This window comes from Aotus nancymaae, unplaced genomic scaffold (genome assembly GCF_030222135.1).
Source record: "Aotus nancymaae isolate 86718 unplaced genomic scaffold, 86718_ANA_hifiasm-v0.15.2.pri h1tg000008l, whole genome shotgun sequence".
Classification (NCBI taxonomy): domain Eukaryota; kingdom Metazoa; phylum Chordata; class Mammalia; order Primates; family Aotidae; genus Aotus; species Aotus nancymaae.
Window position 1 is genome coordinate 710,461 of NW_026988419.1, and position 21,252 is coordinate 731,712.

The 21,252-nt window shown below is 42.9% G+C and overlaps 1 protein-coding gene across 3 annotated transcripts in view; it reads right to left on the bottom strand.

Annotated features, from left to right (window-relative positions):
- TRPM8 (transient receptor potential cation channel subfamily M member 8) overlaps positions 1 to 21,252 on the bottom strand; it is a 101,015-nt gene that overhangs the window by 19,692 nt on the left and 60,071 nt on the right. For all 3 annotated transcript variants that reach the window (XM_012434212.2, XM_064372865.1, XM_012434214.2), the window contains 5 exons: positions 19,242 to 19,333; positions 16,545 to 16,686; positions 15,259 to 15,430; positions 12,419 to 12,596; positions 874 to 1,064 (listed from right to left, as the gene is read on the bottom strand). In XM_012434212.2, coding sequence (XP_012289635.2) covers positions 874 to 1,064; positions 12,419 to 12,596; positions 15,259 to 15,430; positions 16,545 to 16,686; positions 19,242 to 19,333 — 775 coding nt within the window. The remainder of the gene's footprint in view (positions 1 to 873; positions 1,065 to 12,418; positions 12,597 to 15,258; positions 15,431 to 16,544; positions 16,687 to 19,241; positions 19,334 to 21,252) is intronic.

Genomic DNA, 21,252 nt, shown 5'->3' on the forward strand with positions numbered 1-21,252 from the left:
GTATGTGGGATGTGTGGGGTGGACCTCTGGAAACCAGAGGCTGGCGTGGAGGCAGCCATCAGAGAAAGCATAGCCAAGTCCTAGGAGTTGGTGTCAGAGGGGACAGCCAGGGGCTCTCTGAAGAACCCTTTTGTGCCCACACAATCGAGGATCAGTTTCAAACATGTGCCAGGCTAGGGGACACGGAGAAGCCCAGAACAGCATCGCTAAGAAGGGGCTTTCAGCTCCCCTTCCCATCCTGTCTCTCTGTGCTCCAGCTGCGAGAGTCAGTCCCCAAAGAGAGAAGGGAGGCACCAGGAGAGGGAACAGCCCACTGCCCACCCTTCCTGGCAGCTCCACCAGCTGGGAGGGGTAAGGAGGAGGGCGTCTCACCTCTGAATAGCAATTAATAGGCTGGTTAATACACCGAAATGCACATTCCTATTTCTAAACTGAGATAATGTTTTCTCAAGTAAAACAATTGTAAGATTTTTTGTTCGTAAGCAGAGTCACAAACCCTCCTGGAATCAGGTTTAAAGGTTCCTAGAGAATGAATTTCATGGGAACAAGGAAAAGCAAAAACAAAGTCCTGATTGGACCCTATCCCGTGAATTCTGCCTGTTCAACATACTATTTACATTATTATTACATCATTTGTCCAAAAGCCATTCACTCCCCACAAATCAGAATATCCCAGCAGATCTACAGGCTTTCTTTATCTACAGTTTCTCTAGAGCAATTCATTGGTTGGCCTGATGCCTGATCTTTACAGATGTACAGATGTGAACAGTGAAATAACTGAATAATTCCTTCCTGTTGAGACACAGACCAGGCATCCTTCCCTGAAATTAATCACTGCTTCTGATCCCAAGCACACATGGATAAACCACTCACAGCAGACAGAAGACTCCACGTTTTTCTCCTTGCAGCAACACTTGAAGCACTTCTTCACCACCATGTAGAAGTAAGCGAAGACGACAAAGGGGAAGGGGATATTGAGGCGGCTGCAGTACTCCTGCACCAGGAAGTACCTCTGGAACTTCCAGACCTGGTCATTGTTCTCCTGGACGGTGCCCACCGTGTAGCTGGCGAGGGAAGAGAGAAGGCCAAGACTTAGCATTCCGCATGCCTCATCGCTAAATGGCCAAGTATGGCAATAGTGGTATTAAGCTATTACTGCAATAGCTTAAGTCCAGACAGGAGAGAAGAATCCAGACTGATACAAGAGCCAGAACAACTCAGCAGCAAGTGAAAGTGATCTTCAATTTGTGCTGGGCCAAAAGTATGTCTGGCTTTTGGTGGGGTTTTTTTTAATCACAAAAAAAGTGCTCAACAAACTTTAACATCATTTTATTTCAAGATCTTTCAATGATTCTTTTTTTGTTGTTGTTCATTTCTTACGATGTTAGATACAAAGTGGCCCAAAATATCAACACTCAGGACTAGCATGGCGGCCGTCATCCATGTCTAAGTGTACACAGCCTGGCAAGAAAGCAGCTTGTTAGTGTTTATCAAGAGCCTTGAGAATGCTCATCCCTTTGACCCAGTGACTTTACTCCTGGGAGTTTACCCTAAGAATAAGGAAATACTAAGAAAAAACACATATGTAAATGAATATATATATATATGTGTGTCTGTTGGCCACTAGCACCGTAGGTAACAGCTGCTCCCACCCCTACTCCAAGAGAAAGAAAGAAACTAAACATTCATCACTAAGAAAATGTGTCACACATTACGGTTAATCAATATGATTACATTATGCAGCTATTAAAATTATGAATAATTATTAGACTTTGGGGCAATGCTTATCATATATGTTATATGTAAATAATTAGGCTCAAACTTGTACTTACAATATGGCTTCACTACGCAAATCTCAATTCACAAAGAGAAACAGATCAGCCATATACGATGGTCACCTCGGGCCTCACATCTTGGGTGCTGTCTATTCCTTCTTTTCCATTTGCTTTCCAGCATGGCGCAATGAGTATGAATTACTTCCATAATTATTAAAATGTTTATTTTGTGTCCTACTCCAAAACTGATAATACCAATGATTTTTCTGTTACAAATTAAACCCAAACTATAAAATAGCTAACATTTATTATATAGCACTGTTTTAAGCAGTTGGCTTAAATTAATTGTCTTAGTCTACAGACAACTCTCTGATGTATGTCTATTATCTAAAATGTCTATGATCATCTAATGAACAGATCACAAAATGAAGACACAACAAAAGTAAGTACATTGTCTGAGTCCCCCAGTTAGGAAGCGTTGAATCCAGGATTTGGACTCCGCGATCCAGCCCCACGTCTACTTGCTTCACTGCTACACGATACCACCTCACAGAGGGGAGCGGAAAATGTTTTAAGCGATGCTCTGTTTCAAAAAGGGGTTTGAGATGTGCTTCATTCCAAAAGATTTTTATTGGGCTCCTTGCTAGCTTAGCATTTTAGGTAACTACAAAGTATATTAACAATTTGTGAAGTTCAACCACCCCAGACATTTTTATTGCTAATATCAAATCATCCCTTCAAGAGCCAAAGAAGCTGCAATGAACCATCTGAAGGCTATAAGCAAATCCTGATGGGAGGAGCATTAAATTCTCCAAATTCTGGGGAACATCCTCAATGAGAAGACCAGGAAGAAAAATCGATTACATATGTTGTGAGGCCTCATTCTTGCACCTTAATACATTACATTTTATTACATTAAACTTAAATATCTTAAGCTAAAAAAAATCAGACACCTACGCAAAACACTATAAAATATCAGAACCCTATGCATAACACCATGGTTATGGCTTTGCTTAAAGTTTAGCTTTGTTTATTTTGGTGTTTAATGATGAATGGGACACCTCTGCAATCTACACTAGGGCCTGGATCCTGTGTAAGGCAGACTTGTAGCAAGTGCCTCTTGAACAGGGTGAGATCTTGTTTTTATCATGTTTATTGAACATCTCCTATACGTAAGCTCCTATACTAGGCATGTAAAATGGTTACTTGACTGATCCTCACATCGACCCTGAGTGGTAGATTGCTTAGGTGAAAAGCAGCCACGACTGGGATGTATTGTAGTGCAGCAGATCAAATCTAGCAGCCAGCCTGGCATTCCTTCCAAATGTAGGTCAGGTTGCTTTGAGGCTAATACCAAGCATCATTATCCACCCTCCCTAGTCCCCAGCTGGTTCTGTTGCCTACAAAATGCACTGCATGCTTCTGCTGCTGCAACGAGACAGGTGTGCCTGCAACAGCCCCAGATTAGAGAAGTCCAGGCTAAGAACTTGCCAGAAATCACAGTTTATGATGTGGGCCAGAACAACTATTACCGTTCAAAATATTGTCCCTGGAAGCAACTTGAAATCTTAGAATTTTGGAAATTTAACCTAAAAATAAGAAGCGATGAACGTGAAAACGTTTTAAGCAATGTTGTATTTCAAAAAAAGAAATAAATGCTCTATTTCAAAAAAATAAACAGAAAACTTTGACTATATATCTAGTTAAAAATGGATTATACTGACTTCCCAAAACTCTAACAGCTAAGAAAAAAATCACAATAATTGCGTCCATTTTCACGCATTGATGTTGTTTTCCGAGGTATTATTCAAAAGGAGGTCATAAGTCCTATGGAAAGGGGAAGCTTCCAGGATGCTCAGAGCAAGGGAAGGCGTTCTCTCTGGCAAGTGGGCCTCCCCTCTTCCTCAGAGAGCTCAGCGTGGAAACGCAGCCCAGAAGAGTCCAAGTAAGAAGAGATTTATTGCACCATGGCTTAAGTGCAAAAAAAAGAGAAAGATAATTTAATGAGGAGACTTGTTCCAGAATAAATAAGGAAAACTTTAATATCCTTCCTATATACCAAAATGTAGGCACTCAGAGTCAAGGAAATACATATCTTCTAGATCATCCAAAGTAGGGATTAGAACACTGCAACTTGGGGGCCAAGCCCCCCACCTGTTTTTGTACAGCCCGTGAGATAAGAATGGCTTTTACAAAGCAGGGTGGTATGGGTGGTTACAGCATTGCTGAATACTGCTTCTTTCGACATAGCTGACCAAAGACCCTAGCTGGCCCTTACAGAGAAAATCTGCGATCCCCGAGCTACAGTGCACGCATGCCAGTGCCCATGAATAAGGCTTTGTGTTTATATTATTCTCTGCTTTAAAGAGCTCTGCCTCGTATGTCACCGATCATTTGTTCCTCAGGATAACCGGGTTGACTACACAGGCCCTCCTGCTGGAAGGGCAGATTCCTCTGTACCTCAAGGGCAAAGGTGGATCCAGTGAGCAGCAATGCTTTCCCAGACAAACAGCAAGAACCCTTATAGGCATCCCAGGGGGGCATGAGTGAGCCAGCTGATAACTGGACATTAATACCCAAAAGCTGCTTTGCATAAATAATGCATATTCATGATCGGCTAGGCTGAGGTTTATTTATACACCGAGGTCCACCTTACCCGGACGGCAGCAGCTTCCAAAATGTTCTTTTTCTCTCAAGTCAGTCCGGGCCTCAGCCAAATAGACATGAGGGTTCTCCAGGGGGGAGCTCCTAAATGGAGCGATGCTTCCACCTGCTTTCCTAAAACAGTGTTTATATTCCGTAGTCATTGTTTTTGAACTCTGTAAAGGAGAGACTGAACTCTGCAGTAAAGGACTTTCTGGGCCAGCACATGCACACCCCCTCAGCATAGCAAGCATTGGAGTGGCTTAGAAACCATCTCTCGTGCCCAGGGTCTCACCCGCCCCAACTCAGATGGTTCTTGAAGTCTCCTTGACAACCAGTGGCCATCTGTTGTCGTCCCTGAGAGAATTCTGCAATTTTCCCTTTGTGCATCTCCAGTGCTCTCTTGTGCCCTTGGCGTCCTGTCCCTGGCAAACACCCAGCTGGCTGGAGATTTGCAATGACAGCTGAGGTCCATCTCCTGAAACTGAGCACCTTCAGCTGAGCAGCAGAGGAGGAGGAAGGGAGAGAGGGACAGCAGTTCAGAAACTCACCGAGAGTGGAAATACTACTAAGAGGGAACAGACATTTAGAATTCAGATAGCTTTGTATGTAAATGAAGTCCAGAAGTACGTCAAAAGAATAATACACCGTGACCACGGGATAGGCTGGCTAAATATTAAGAACATTTATATCATTCATCATTTGTACAATGCATCATAATACTAGATCAAAAGGAAACATAGCATTTCAATAGCTGCTAGAAAGTCTTCTGGCAACGTATAACAACCTTTACTGATTATGAAAAAAAAAGAGAGAAAGAGAAAGGAGCTTAATAAACAAAAAAGAGAAGGAACTTTCTATGACATGATAAAAAGAAAAAAGAAGATAATTTAGTAAGGAGACTTGTTCCAGAATAAATAAAAAAACTTTAGTATCCTTCCTATATACCAAAAAGTAGTCACTGAGAAAACATAATAGAAAAAGTACCTTACTGTTTTTTTCACCCACTATAAGTGTGTGGAGATAAATTAACAAGAAATCTTCCGGATCCATATGAAAAAGACCATAAAACTTTACTGGGAAATTATATATGTCTGAATAGATGAAAATCATACCATTGCTTCCAGATAGTAAGATGCCAAATTCTCTTAAATGATTCTACAAAGCTAACATCATCACAATAAAATTCACAAGAATTTTCGGGGGAAGGAGAAAGAGAAAGCATTCAGAAGTTAAGCCTGAGGCTCCTCTGTACAATTAAATATACAAGAACAGCCAGGAAAGTTCTGAATAAGAATAACGAGGGAAACTTGTACAACAGATGTTAAAATAATTTTTTTAAAAAAACTTCAGTAATCAAAGTCATTTGGTAGTAAAAACCAAAATACAAAGACAGATCCACAGAACAGAATGCAAAGCCTGCAAAAAAAATCACAAAAAAAAAGTAGATTCTAAAACAATGGCAGAATTTTCAAATACATTGAAATAGGAGAAACTTGTCAGCTAGCTCTCTATCAAACGGACACCTCCTTTAAACTTTGCATAGGTTTCTTATTTTTTCCTTTATCACTCCTTCCCCGGCACACAGGCAATAGCTAACCAGTACTGCACCATGGCCCATGGTGACACTGACCTTTTTGCTCTCTCTGATATGCCAGTGTGTATGTTAAACTGTGTAACACATCCTGGTTCCCCTCTCATTCTGCAACATCAAAAAAGCAGGCACAAAGCCAACAACAGCCAACAGTAAGAGATGACCAGCGACTGGATCACACTGATTTTGGAAGTGATCATTCAGGTTAGCATATTGCTAACAGAGTAACCAGCTAAGACTGCGCCATATACCTGCACAAAGACCCGTGACATTTTTCTTCACCTTCAGAAAAATGTCCAAATTCTTTTTTTTTTTTTGAGACGGAGTTTCACTCTTGTTACCCAGGCTGGAGTGCAATGGCGCGATCTCGGCTCACCGCAACCTCCGCCTCCTGGGTTCAGGCAATTCTCCTGTCTCAGCCTCCTGAGTAGCTGGGATTACAGGCTTGAGCCACCACACCCAGCCCCAAATTCTTTAATATGCCATAAAACACCATACCCTAGCCCCTGCCTAACTTTCTACCCTCCCCGGCCGTTGATTCCTCCCCAGACTAACATTATCTCCCTCCCTTCTCCCTCTCCTACCAACACTCGCTGCTCTAGGTACATGATCCTCCAAGCAAACATCACCTCCATCTACCAACTGCTGCAGACGCTAGTCTCCCCCGGCCAACAGTCTCACAATTAATAGCTCCCTCCTCTGCAAATAGCCTCTCCATGCTGCTTGTATTGTATATATTATATTCATACGTTTCCATGTCATCTCTTCCCTTAACAGCAGGGACTTAACCTTTCTCTGCCTCTAACTCCTTATGTGTAAAATGGCAATAAGGCTGCACCTGGGGCAGGTTAGATAAGGTGGTCAGAGCTTCCCTTGACAGGAAGCAAGAAACTTGTCAAATTGATGAAGAGAACAAACCGCCTAACAGTGCACAGATCGCATCCTGAGCTCGTGATTAGAACATCCTACAGCAAAAATGCAGGAGCAGAAGGGAAAAATCCCCACATTTGCACAAGCACAGAAACCCAGGCTTAGTGTCCTTGAGCTGACCTATGCTCGTTGTAATAGTAAAAAACACACCCCTGGGTGGAGATTTAAAATGCTCATGAGACGTGATGGATGCACTAGCATGCATAGCCACTGCACATGTGGGCCTAAGAAACCACTCATAACATGCTTAAGCAACATCCCTTCCCACCCCTTCATGAATAATCATGCAAATTTCCCATTAAGGGAGATCCCCTAGTATCAGACAGCGCTGTCTTGCCTCTGAGCAGCCCGTTCTGACCAGCTGCCAGAGTGTGCCTCGGCTTTGCAATCACCTCTTCTTTTGACTCACTTTCAAATTATTTTCTGTCCGGAAGTCAAGAACCTGAACTAGCCCACCAGCTACACACCTACACAAAAATGAGTAATCATTAAATGAGGTGACCCCTGCAAAGCACTTGAACCTGTGCCCAGCATGGGAAAGCTTCAATAAATATTAGCTATTGTTACTATAACAATTATCTGCACTCTTCTTTTTATTCTTTTCACCCCAATTCAATAACCTCCCTTAGACTGTTCACACAGCACTCAAACCTTTAGTTTGTATTGGGTCGTTATTTTCTTCTTTCTAGTTTTCTGCATGTTTATATTATTCCTAAGATCTAAAAAACATTGTTAGAAATTATTCTACATCAAGACATGTTTGACGAGTCCTTTTTGGAATTGCATAGGGTGAACTGATCTTAAGGATACAATGCTTATAAGTGCCCTAGCTCTGGTAGGTAGACCTGGAGTCATTTACTGACTTTAAGTTCACTTCCTGCCTCTGATAAGCCACCAAGGGCCTGTGATCGATAATTTTAATGTAGAATAATCGCAGATGCTCACATCCATTTCCTTTCTCTATTGAATACCATCTAGAGAGCACTCCAATACTCCTTCAGAATTCCCAAGAGTGCATTTGCACTGCAGTTAATAAGGTTGCCATTGTGTATGGTTAAGCTTTTAAATGAATATTTTGATGTGGTGCCAGGGAAGGGTCAAGCCTGGGCCATCTGCTCGCAGAGTAAGCCCTGAACAACTTTAACAATGATCAGAATCAGTGTTCCAAGGATTTAACCCAAGGATCACAATGCAGTGTCTCTTGCTGTTCTGGAGTTAGCAAGGAAAGGGCCTCTGGTTTAAGCTGGTGCTAATCAAGGAGGCTCCCCAGGAGAAGGGATGTCACAAGTTGTCACACTTAAGCACCGAATGGGGCAACAGTGAGATGTGACACAGTGGCTCTGGCCTCATGGGGAAGAGACCTGAGTTAAGCCAGATAACACATGGCCAGGACCACAGACGCTGAGCTGTTGTGACTTCATCTCCTTCATCTGAAAGTGACAGACGAGGCTCCCATCCCGCTCAGCTCCAAATTCAATCATTTCATGATCAAAATGCAGGTAATGGATTACAAAAGTGCCACGGTTCTCGTGAATGGCTCCTTCGGACAGCTCACAGTGCATCGATTGAAGAGAGCTCTAAATATTCTACCGTGTACCTCGCTGAGATTTACTAAGTCAGCATAACTCAAAGGCCACGGCTTTAGGAGCTGTTGGTCTTTTTGTTTAATGTCTATAAATATAGTTGGTGGTAAGTTCTTACAGGAACTTCCAGCGTAGCTACGATATCTTATCACCATAAAGTAAGGCCTGAAGCCATCCCACTTCCCCCTCGCCTTTGCTTCATGCTTTGGGATTGGTGTGCTTTTTCTCCCTCTCATGTGGAGACATGATCACCCCTCACCTGCTGCTTCTCTCTGCAGCTCAGATGTTGGCCTCCTCTGATGTTTGGATACCATTTGGACATCATGACATTGGCCGGCTGCCTGTGAGTCAGACAGGCTTCTGAATCCCCAAGTCCTGGCCACCAACCCGGTGGTGAAAGAGATAGTTTCACCTTCCCTCCATAGGGCCACGTGGAACTAGCACCCACATAATCTTCATGACCCAGTCACCTGGCACAGAGCAGATGTTAAACATTTACCTGATGATTCTCTTACTGATTTCTTACTCGCTATTGATGCATCTCAGTATACAACATACTAGAAAGCTAAGCTCATAACTAATAACTAAACAATGAACTAAACATGGGTGAGAATCCATTTTTTAAATCTTTGAATAAACCCACAAAGTGCCAGGTGCTGATCTTCATCCTTCAGAGTTCACTGTCCGCAAGGAGAGAAGGTTGTCACTATGCAAGTTTAAGAGTGTCATGTGGGCTCAAAGAGTCTCTACGTGAACTGGGGAGGCCATCAGGTACCACTTTGGCAAAAGATGATCCTTGGATCTGTAAAGAGAAAGCAGGAACTGAGCAGGAGAAGTTTGGGATGGAATAGGCGATCCAGATAGAGGACAAGTACGTGCAAAGCATCAGGCATGACGCATCACCCTGTTTAAGGACGAACATATGGAAGTCCTGCCAGGGGACAGAGAGCAGGGGATGAAGACGGCAGGAAGCTGAGAAGCCTGAAACTTATCCGGAATGCTGTAGGGAAATACTGAAATCCTTCCAGAATTTTAAGCAGAACAATGACTGTATTAGTCCGTTTTCATGCTGATAATAAAAACATACCCAAAAACTGGGCAATTTACAAAAGAAAGAGGTTTTAATGGACTCACAGTTCCATGTGACTGAGGAGGCCTCACAATCATGACAGAAGGCAAGGAGGAGCAAATCACCTCTTACATGGATGGCAGCAGGCAAAGAGAATGAGAGCCAAGCAAAAGGGGTTTCCAAAACCATCAGATCTCATAAGACTTACTCACTACCATGAGAACAGAATGGGGGAAATCACCCCCATGATTCAGTTATCTCCCACTAGGTCCCTCCCACAACACAAGGGAATTATGGGAGCTACAATTCAAGATGAGATTTGGGTGGGGACACAGGTAAACCGTATCAGTAATGTTTTAGAAATATCACTTTTGGTCACAGTGTAGAGAAGGCTGGAGTGGACTCGAGAAGGACGTCTCTGGACACGGGGAGACCAGATGGCCACACACTGCTCAGTCCCTTTGACATGTGAGGTTCCCCAAAGGTATGTGCTTCCACACAGCCCTGCTCAGAAGGAGGCTACTGGCCAAATAAGGCAGGTGACCCCCATCTGTAGACCTTGGGCATCTCGGAATCTCAGGGCTCTATTTGAGAACTGTCTTTCCTTATACTCTTTTCTAAATTATTAATATAATGTGTGATCATCGTAACCACTGAAATATATACTTGATTTTTTTAAGTTCTTGTTTCTATTGTTAGAAAACGATATTATACCATAAAATTAATTAGCAATTTCCTTTTTTTTTTTTTTTTTTTTTTAAGACAGTCTTGCTCTGTCTCCCAGGCTAGAGTGCAGTGATGCAATCTTGGCTCACTACAACCTCTGCCTCCTGAATTCTCCTACCTCAGTCTCCTAAATAGCTGGGTCTACAGGCATGCACCACCATGCCTGGCTAATTTTTTTTTTTAGTAGACACAGGCTTTCACCATGTTGGCTATGCTGGTCTCAAACTCCTGACCTCAGGTGATCCACCTACTTTGGCCTTCCAAAGTGCTAGAATTACAGACGTGAGCCACCACACCTGGCCATGCAATTTGCTTTTTATATTTAAAAAATATCAGTCTTTCAAGTCAATAAATATAGATCATACTCTGTCTTTTTAAGAGCTGCATAATATTCCATACTGTGGATATACCACACTTTCTTTGACCATTCCCTTGTGATAGACATCAAACAGTGATCCAATAAACATCTTCATACATACATCTTGAGGATAGATTCCCAGATGTGAGAGAGTTCCAACAAAGGTTTGCATGACTATTTTCAAATTACTTTCCTAAGAATGGGAGGCAATTCAGGTTCCCAGTGGCCATGTCCATTTTCCAGCATCATCCCAACACCAGAGACTCCCTTTAACTTTCGCTCATCTGCTGGGCTCAAAACAGCATTTCATTGTTTCAATCTGAACTTTCCTATCTACAAGACTGAGTCCTTTTTATATGATTATTGGCCATTTGACGTTTCTTTCTCTGAATTGTTTGTTCATTATCTCTGACAAGTTTTCTATGGGGTTGTCTTTCTCTTATAAATTTGCAGGAGCTCTTTCTATATTAGGAAATAAAAGCCTTTGTTCATCATATGCAAAATTATAAACATTTCCCCTAATTTATGATTTATTATTTGACTTCATTAGAGGTATATCTTACCTTAAAAATGGTTTTATATAATCAAATATGTTTATCTTCTCATTCAGTGCTTCCAGGTTTCTGGTTTTGAATAAAGAGTTCCCTCCCAATCCAAGATTTAACAAATAGTCTCTTAAATGTGCATATTTGTTGGTTAACTGTCTTTCTGACTGTGATGGGATTCATGAACTTAAAATGCTGATATACCTTGAAGGGACAATATAAAACTAAGGCTCTCCCACTGAAACTACCACCGGGGCTTTTGAAACCCTCCTAAGAAACATGGAGAGGAAATGAAAAACTTCATTTTCTAAATACATAAGGACGAATTACCAAAGCCAATAAACATATTTTAAAGTCATCATATTATTCCCTCTAACCTCATCAGGCATGAGCCCTAAAGGAGAGTCACTCTCCAGTCTCTGCTCTTTGTATTTTAATTTAAACTGAAAATTTTAAAACAGTAACTAACTAAAGTCTGAGTCCTGTAAATCCCAGAATCCATACCACTGAGCCCCATAACATATAAGGCACCTTGGAGAGGAGTTGAACTGTTTCTGTCACCAATGGGTGATATTGTCACCAACATCATGGAACTCCAAAGAGCTTGCCAAATGGACGTCAAATATGCAGTCCGGATTTGATGGCGATTGTCACAGATGCTTGTCTTCAGGGTCAAAAACTCAATGCACAGCTTACAGGCACACCCTGTATTTTTAATATGATCCCTTTAAAAAGGTCCCACCCCAGGCGGAGTGCGGTGCTCACATCTGTAATCACAGCACTTTGGGAGGCCGAGACGAGCAGATCACAAGGTCAAGAGATCAAAACCATCCTGGCAAACATGGTGAAACCCCATCTCTACTGAAAAAACAAAAATTAGCTGGGTGTGGTGGTGTGTGCCTGTAGTCCCAGCTACTCAGGAGGCTGAGGCAGGAGAATCACTTGAACCCAGGAGGCGGAGGTTGCAGTGAGCCAAGATTGTGCCACTGCACTCCAGCCTGGCCAAAAGAGCGAGACTCTGTTGCCAAAAAAAAAAAAAAAAAAAGGCCCACCCCCTCTAGTCTACCAAACCCCAAAAGACCTCTAAAGTGTGTTCCTCAAGGATAGGACCTTGCTGCTATGCTCACAGCACCTCCAGCCTGGCACAGGGCCTGGCCCAGGGTGGACATCAGTGAACACATGACTGAGCACATACCCAAACATGGCAACCAGCAGGTTGACCAGCAGGATGTTGGTGGATAGCATGTAGATGCACACCAGGGGGATGGTGATCCACTCAGGGAACCGGGGCAGGTTGTGCTCATCCAGCTCCACGCACAATGGCTTGGACTCATTCCCAGTGAAGGTGCAGTGGGCAAAGTCATACGTGGTACCTGAGGATGTAGAAAGAAACCAAGAGGCAAAGTGAGGACCCCCTAGAGGGGTGAGAGCAATGGCATCCACAGGGCCACAGGAACATCATGGTCATGAAATGTCTTAGGGCTTGTTCTAAGGCACTTTATCCAAACAAGCCATAGTCCTTACAATCACCTGTTAATCCACTCAATGCATATTTACTGAGCAGCTACTATGAACAAGGGGCTTGGTTAAGATCAAGATAAAAGGAAAGGACAAGTGAACACATTCTTTGCCCTCAAGAAGCTTCCGACCTCTTTGGATAGGCAGATAATCAACCACACGTGTTTAAAGTCTCAGGCCATGAAAAGTACTAAGAAGGACACGCATAGCGCTCTGAGGGGCATAAACGGAGGCAGCTCATCCAGGAGCAGCTTCCCAAGAAGGAAGGATCTTAGAGCTGAGAGCAGAGGATGAGCAGCAGCCAGGAGCATGAACTAATGGGGAGGGTGGGAGCCTAGAGCACCCCAAAGAGGCAACAGCATGTGCAAAGGCCCTGTGGTAGGGATGGGGTGGGTTGTTAACATCAGTGGAAATGAGAGAATAAGATGTGCACTGAACAGACTGTTAATTTTTTTAACAGAGTCTTGCTCTGACACCCAGGCTGGAGTGCAGTAGCGTGATCTCAGCTCACTGAAACTTCTGCCTCCTAGGTTCAAGCAATTCTCCTGCCTCAGCCTCCTGAGTCGCTGGGACTATAGACACATGCCACCATGCCCAGCTAATTTTTGTATTTTTAGTAGAGACGGAGTTTCACCATGTTGGTCAGGCTGGTCTCGGACTCCTGATCTCAGGTGATCCGCCTGCCTCAACCTCCCAAAGTGCTGGGATTAAAGGCATGAGCTTCCATGCTCGGCCTACTTTTAAAATCTTTACACTGAAGTGATAGGAGGCCATGAGGCTGGTTTTTTGTTTTTTTTTTTTAATGCATTTTAGGTTTGGGGGTACATGTGAAGGACGTGCAAGATTGTTGCATAGGTACACACATGGCAGTGTGATTTGCTGCCTTCCTCCCCATCACCTATATCTGGCATTTCCTCCCATGCTATCTCTCCCCAGCTCCCCACCCTGCGCTGTCCTTCCCCTATTTCCCCCCGACAGACTGGAAATGAGGCTGTTTTAAGCAGAGGAATGACATATTAGATTTCCTTTACCAAAGAATCGCTCTGGCTGCAGCACAGATCAGAAGGGGCCCGAGGGAAGGAAGGTAGGGAGGTCATGCCTAAGATTCAGGCAGGCGAGTGATGGGATGGCTTCGGGGGTGGCAGTGGTGTGTGAAAAAGAACAGATTTCAAAAAAATGTTAGGAGATAAAAATCAACAAAACTAGTGGATGAATTGAATAGGAGGGAATGAAATCCAGGGTGTTGAAGACGACACTGAGGCTTCTGACAGCCGTGTTCACACAACTGTGGATGATGGCAGCAGACCCTCACAAGGGGGCACTGGGGGGAGTCTGGGTCTGGAAGGGGCATCAAGACTCTTTTATTAGGATGTGCCAAGGTGCGTCTGAGAAGTCTCAGAGGAGGGAGCAGTGGGTACAAACGTCTGGCCTCAGAGGGCTACTCTGTGCCAGAGATCCTCATCCTAGCACATGTGGGGTCACGCCAGCCAGTGAGAGACCCTGTAAAGAAGATGATGTTTTCCCAGTTTTGCCCATGAAACAGAGACAGCAAGGTGGAGTCGCTTCCTGGGGACACACAGCACCTGAGTGGCTACCCTGGCTCTGAACCCCGCCTGCCAATTCCTCTTTAGATCCCCGTGAGACTAAAACCATGGACGTGGAGGGCTGTCATGAGGATGAAATGCATCTGTTTCTGTAAAGCGGCAGGCACAGTGTGCAGACTGGGTGTGATAATGCCAAGGTGCCTTTCCACTGCTGCAGGGGAAAATAGCTGTTTCTAAGGTCTTGGAAAGCGCTTCAGCAGATGGGGCCAGAGAGACTTATGAGGCCAGGAAGATAACAGAGAAAACAACAGGAACAGAGAAATGTGACTGGGAGGAGCAGGCTCTGGCTCAAGGAAACCATCAGAATGGTTTTATCATGGCAGGATAGGAAATGACAAGCCAAGACTTTTGTCAGCATCTGAAGATGCTTCAGCCGGTCCACCCGAAACACACACAATTTACATAGCCCCTCAGTTTCCTTATGCAAATTGGGTGTGGGCAAATTAAAGCCATCTGTGCCACTATCAGCCTGCCTCCAAAAACCAGTTGGCAGTGGGCTAACTAATGCCGGAAGTCTAAATTCCAGGTTTCAATGTGGATTTTCCAATGTTGCTCTTTTTGAAAGAAATGGGAACCCAGTCACTCTGTTATATCGGTGAGTACAACTCAAAATCCTCATTTCTAAACTAGTAAGTCTTGTTGCCTTCAATTGCCACGTTGCTATTGAAAATATCAGAATCACTCTTTTTAAAAGGTTTAAAAATTGAAATCTTAGGCACCATCTGCAAGGCTGATGTAAAATCTTGCCTAAGGGCAAATAAGAGGTTTCCGGGAGTTAGTTTTTACTCTGTAGCATTGGGCTCAGTTTCACGTGCATGCTTCTGAAGTGTGGTCTCCGGGGCAGCCCCGGAGGTTGGTCCAGGGAGCAACTGCCTCCTCCTAACTGCTTCCACCTGAGCCAAGTCAGGCTTACCGTCCACATCACTCGGCACCTGGCCGAACATGGCCAGATAGGGCTCGTAGATGACCGAGCGGAATATCCACCTCCAGCGCTGCTCATTCTGCCTGAGGATCCCTTGCCTGGCCACACCGAAGGCCACCATCCACACCGCAAAGAGGAACAGGAAGAAGAACACGTCGATCAGCTGTTGGGGGAGGACAGGAGAGCAGAGTCAGGACTGCACCCACAGTCAGGAGTCCCCCCGGCCTGGCCGTCCTCAGTGGACCATGGAGAAGGGCAGCGGTTCCAGGGCTTAGAGCACCTAAGTCGCCCAGAGTTCACTGACTAATTGGCAAAAGTGGTCATCATCATCTTTGGATCTTAAGACATCTGTCCTCCAGACTTAAAACTGGTTTGATGCATTTTTGCTTGCTGTTCTCCAAACCAGCTCGGCAACAGCAGCTTTCTGAGTGGGAGTCCAGCTCTAGAGCAAAGGAGGAATCTAAGTTTGGGAGGACCTCTCTGTCTCTACATCTCATGATTTTAATGCCCTTTTAACCCCTAAATTATTTTCGTTGTTTGTTTGTTGGGTAAATAAAAGCTATCCTTATTAGAAAAGAAAAGACAGTTTAATTTTTTTTTTAATTTTGTGTACACATAGCATGACTTCATGGTGACTGGATGTCCCAGAAATGCTTTGAATTAAAACCACAAACTCAACCTCAGTGTTGGAAAGGAGCTTCCAGATGAGCTCATCCAAACGCCCATCTGATTTAAAGGCAGAAACAGTGGTGGTTTGAGTCATCTGGAAAACAAGTTTAGGAAAGCAACACCATCCGTATGTAATTCTTTCTATTACATGTATATAACAAGCCTTTCCCTGTATCTATATTACATGGTTGCACAATTCAGGTTCCAATCATCCCTACGCATCTAGCTCACTGCTTGTCTCAAGACAAGCATAGTCCTCCTTGGACTCAACAGTCCCCATGTATAAAATTGGTATAAAAATCCATTCCCTGCCTACACTCTTAACAAACTGTCAAGACTCAAATGAAAGTATGTTGTGAAGTGTAAAATCTAAATAAGTGTGAGGTTATTTGTTAGCAATGCACCAAATGACAATGTGTGCTCCTCGCAACCATCTTTCATTAAATTTTAACCTGGGAGAGGCCCCTGATGAAATACATCAAAGAAAGCAAATGTTACTGATTGTGAAATGCAACAGCCATTCTAAGGACAAAATCCTCCTATCAACAACTAAAGGAACTCTGAGCCCAGCAAGAAAAATGATGACTACAAATATTCTTGACTCTTACCATCCTCTGCAGCATTATAATCTTGGGTCCTAAATTTCTGCTTACAGTAAAAATGTGGATCAATCTTAGAGTGAAAATAATATAGTCCAGACAGAAAATGACTCGTCCAGAATACAAAGAGCTTTTATTAGCAGAGTGGAGCCTAGGGGAAAAAGAGGGAACAGAATTCATGAGATATTGACAAAACATTCCAAAGTTTGGTTTTTAAATATAACCAAATTTCAAGAAATAGGCAAGAGCTGGAAGGTTGAGTGAGTGAAAATAGGCCAGAAATACCACCCAGCAAAGGCCATGCTCTTCTGCTTTCATGGACTCAAGGACAGTCAAGGACATGAAAAGACATGAAAAGCAAAGACATCTCACCAAACTGAGCTCTCAGAGGTTCCCATCTCTTTAGCCTGCCATCTTCACACACTGCTGCAGGAACCTAATTGCATTATTGCTAACTTCCCTGGCTCACAAGGCTTCTATAATGATGCCAATCTCCAGCCCACCCCCATGACCACTTGGGACTTCACCCTGCCAGCTTTCCCCTAATGAAACTTACCTCATTTGCACCAGATCATTTGACTAGCTAACCACCTGCTAATGTGCTCATTGAAAGCCATATGTGCTTTCTAACTGGAATGGTCTAGAATTGTGTCCAACCAACTGTGGCTCAAATGCTGGAACCTTAAACCCAACCAGAAAGGGAGGCTCTCTGAAGAGGAAATTGACATGTTTACCCCATTCAAATTGGAGGGTGAACATTCCAATGAGATGAACCATCTCATTCTGCATAAGTGTAAATATGAAGGGTTAAGCTTCTTTACAAAGTGACGCCATCTGAAAGTACTACTCATATATAATCGCTAGCTTTATCTTTTTTAAAACATTGAGACAGGGTCTCACTATGTTGCTCAGGCTGGTCTCGAACTCCTGGGCTCAAGCGATCCTCCCACCTCAGCCTCCCAAAGTGTTGGGATTACAGGTGTAAGCCACCATGCCCAGTTGCTAGCTTTATCTTAAAAGCTATCTGGGGAAGACAGGCCAGTTGGGATGCAAGCTAAGCAATGCGTGCCATGGTTTGGGGCATACCCTAATCTCTATGACGTGAAATACACGTTGGTTTTTTGGTGGTAATTTGGGATTGGTTTTCCTAATCCCACACTCTGGCTGTGGCATTGAGGAAATATTCTTGTAACTGAAAAGGCAGACTCCATAGCCAGCATTCAAATCAAAGTTAAGTGCATAGCAGAAGATCACATGGCCCAACATGAAACAATACTGTATGATATTTAACATTCTCAGCATCCTCTCCTCTCCTCAATTTTTTCCTTTTTTTAAAATAGTTTCAACTACCATTCGAGCCAGCAATCCCATTATTGAGTACATACTTAAAGAAAAAAAGTTGTTCTGCCAAAAAGACACATGCATTTATATGTACATTGCAACACTATTCACAATAGCAAAGACATGAAACCAACCTAGATGCCCATCAATGGTAGACTGGATAAAGAAACTGTGATACATACACTGTCTGGAATACTACACAGCCCTAAAAAAGAACATGGATGCAGCTCAGGGCCATTATGCTAAGTGAATTAATGCAGGAACAGAAAACCAAATACCACACATAAGTGGGAGGCAAACACTGAGTACATATGGACATAAAGATGGGAATAATAAACACTGGGAACTCCAAAAGGGGGAAAAGGGAAAGACATGGCTACCTACTGGGTAGGCTCACTACTATTGGGTACTATGCTTACTACTGGGTTGGTTCAACATAAGCAAATCAATAATTGTGATTCACTACATAAACAGAATTAAAAACAAAATCTATATGATCATCTTAATAAATGCAGAAAAAGCTTTCAATAAAATCCAACATCCCTTCATGATTAAAAAAAAAAAAACCTCAACAAACTAAGCATTGAAGGAACAGACTTCAAAATAATAAAAACTGTCTGTGACAAATTCACAGCCAATGTCATATTGAATGGGCAAAAGCTGGAAGCATTCCCCTTAATAACTGGAACAAGACAAGGATGTCCACTCTCACCACTCCTATTCAACATGGTACTGGAAGTCCTAGCCAGAGCAATCAGACAAGAGAGAGAAATGGAAGGTATCCAAACAGGAAAAGAAGAAGTCAAATTACCTCTCTTCACCAGTAATATGATTCTATACCTAGAAAACCCTAAACACTATGTCCAAAGGCTCCTGGAACTGATAAACAACTTCAGTGAAGTCTCAGGATACAAAATCTATACACACTAATCAGTAGCATTTCTCAATTTCTATTTATTTCTCCCCATGACCAGGTGCAGTGGCTCATGCCTGTAATCCCAACACTTTGGGAGACTGAGGCAGGTGGATCGCTTGAGCCGAAGCCTTTGAGATCAGCCTGGGCAACACGATGAAACCTCTTCTCTACTTAAAAAAAATTATCCCCAAAGTCCATAAGAACAAAGAGAAAAATCATGCAGGCCCCCTTTAAATTACATATCACTGGGAGGGGGAAGAGAGGAGACTCGACTTCACGCCAACCAAGCTGTATCTCTAAAAAGCAGACACAATGGCCTTGTATAATCCCTAGTGAGGAAGCAAAACAAAATACAATAGGGTTCCCTTGGGTTTGAAATGTCTGCAGAGCTTTTCTCCACTTTTATACTCAAAACACCAAAAATTAAGAAAAGTGATGAGACTACTTACCGAAATACGATTCCTGCTATGAAGTAAAAAAGCCCCAGCGTGTCCATAACATTCCACAGGTCAGTAAAATAATTCACCCCATTTATGTACCACTGTGTACAGAAAGGGACAGAGAGGGACATCAGCGCTCGGAAACATCAACCACTTCCAGGTTTTTAAATGTCCACTCATTTTCTTCCAGGTCCTTTTGGAGCCAATGACGTGTTTGTTTATTCTTTCATATGCCAAGTGAGCCCTACCACGTGCCCCACGCTAATCCAGGAGGATTGGAAAGTAGGTTGCCTACTGGCTGCTCTGTTCTTCATGTCTTACTGGCAAAGTCAAGAAAAATGATTGATGTATCCTCACTGTTTTCCAAAGCAGAACCTGCAGAGGGTGAGTACAACCTCTGTGGGCAAATGTAGACTGTCCGGCCACCATGTACAATGGTACAGGCTGTGCACTACACAATCCTAGAGGGTATAACTCACGTTGTTGTCACCATAGATTTATGCAATTACTGTAACACTTTTCTGGCACATGGCAGTAAAACATCTTGATTAAAAGAAATCCTTTTTTTAAAAAAAAAAGTGCACATAGGTGCTGTATACAACAACATCTATGAGAACAGATGTGGTCACAGAAATGACTGACAGGAACAGCGTGCCTCAGGGACCCATTTGTATGTACCAGTCACGATTTTTCAGAAGAAAGTCTGTCAGGAAAACACTGAAACAGACAGAGTATCCTTTCTCTTTTCTCATTTTCCTGAAGAGGGAAAGAAGACCACATCTGTATGGCTCCTATTTCAATCCATAAACTAGATTTGGGTAATTCCAGGGTGGCCAGCTAATCCTTTCATTTGTCCATCCATTCAAAATATATTTACTGAGGGCACATGGAATTCCAAACACCTGTGCCAGGCTCCCGGCGCACAGAAACATTGGATTAGGTGCAGTGCTATTTCTCAAGGAATCTACTGTCTCCTAGGAAAGACAGATGTCAAACACGTTTAAAAGAAATGTCATGAAGACTGGCATAAGGATAAGACCGAGGCCCCAAGTGAATTCAAGTAAGGAAACCACTCCTTGTGCAAGGCAGAAGAAACAACACCAAAGAAATGTCACTAAAGCAACATGGTACTTCTTAATTTTACTAAATGAACTCACCAACAGGAGCCCATCTGATACTCAGATATTAGATTTCCTACTTTGCTGCTGAAACCATGGCCTAGGGAGGCCAAGGAACTTGCTCAGCAAGCAGCAGACCTCACGGTTCTGAGCCTGAGTCAGTTGCTTCTCCCCACATCACTCTGCTTCAGAGCCCACAGAGATGCTACAATCTCAGATGTGGAAGGGATTCAAGACACATCATTAATTTCTCAAGAAGCATTTCCTTTCCTTCATTTGTAAATTCAAATAGCAAGTTGAGTAGGCCAAGAGGGTGAGGGCACTATGAAATCAAGTACCCAGAAAATGTGAAAATCCCCCAGGTAGGAGCAGTGCCATGGGGTGTGTCAACAGTCCACTCACTGTGTGAAGACTAAACTCTTTTTTTAAAATCAGTGCGTAAGACATCTATTGCAACACTTTTATTACAGGGAAAAGCATAATCTAGGAAAAAGATGTAATCTATCATTAAAGGAATATTGAATATATTACAATCATGTTTTTAAAAAGGAACAGAGTGATGTCAGTTTCTTGGAGAGATTTCCACAAAGTAAAAGAGAAAGCAAAATGCAGAAAAGTATGGGAAACAGGATCTTGTTTTTATAAAACAAAGAGTGAAGGAAAAACTCCCAAACATACATATGCCTACCTTATTTCATTAAATCTCAGGTTGTAAGAAATTGCAGTTTCAGAGATGTTAAAATGTGAAAAAAATGACATCTCAGATTTGATGTAACACAGTGTGTGTACATAGTACATGGGCAAAATAAAAGCAGAAAGAGACACAGCAGTTCATTAACATATCTTGAGAGGCCTTGTCTTTAGAGTAAAGAATGAGAAAGTCTGTAGAGAGACTAACTAAA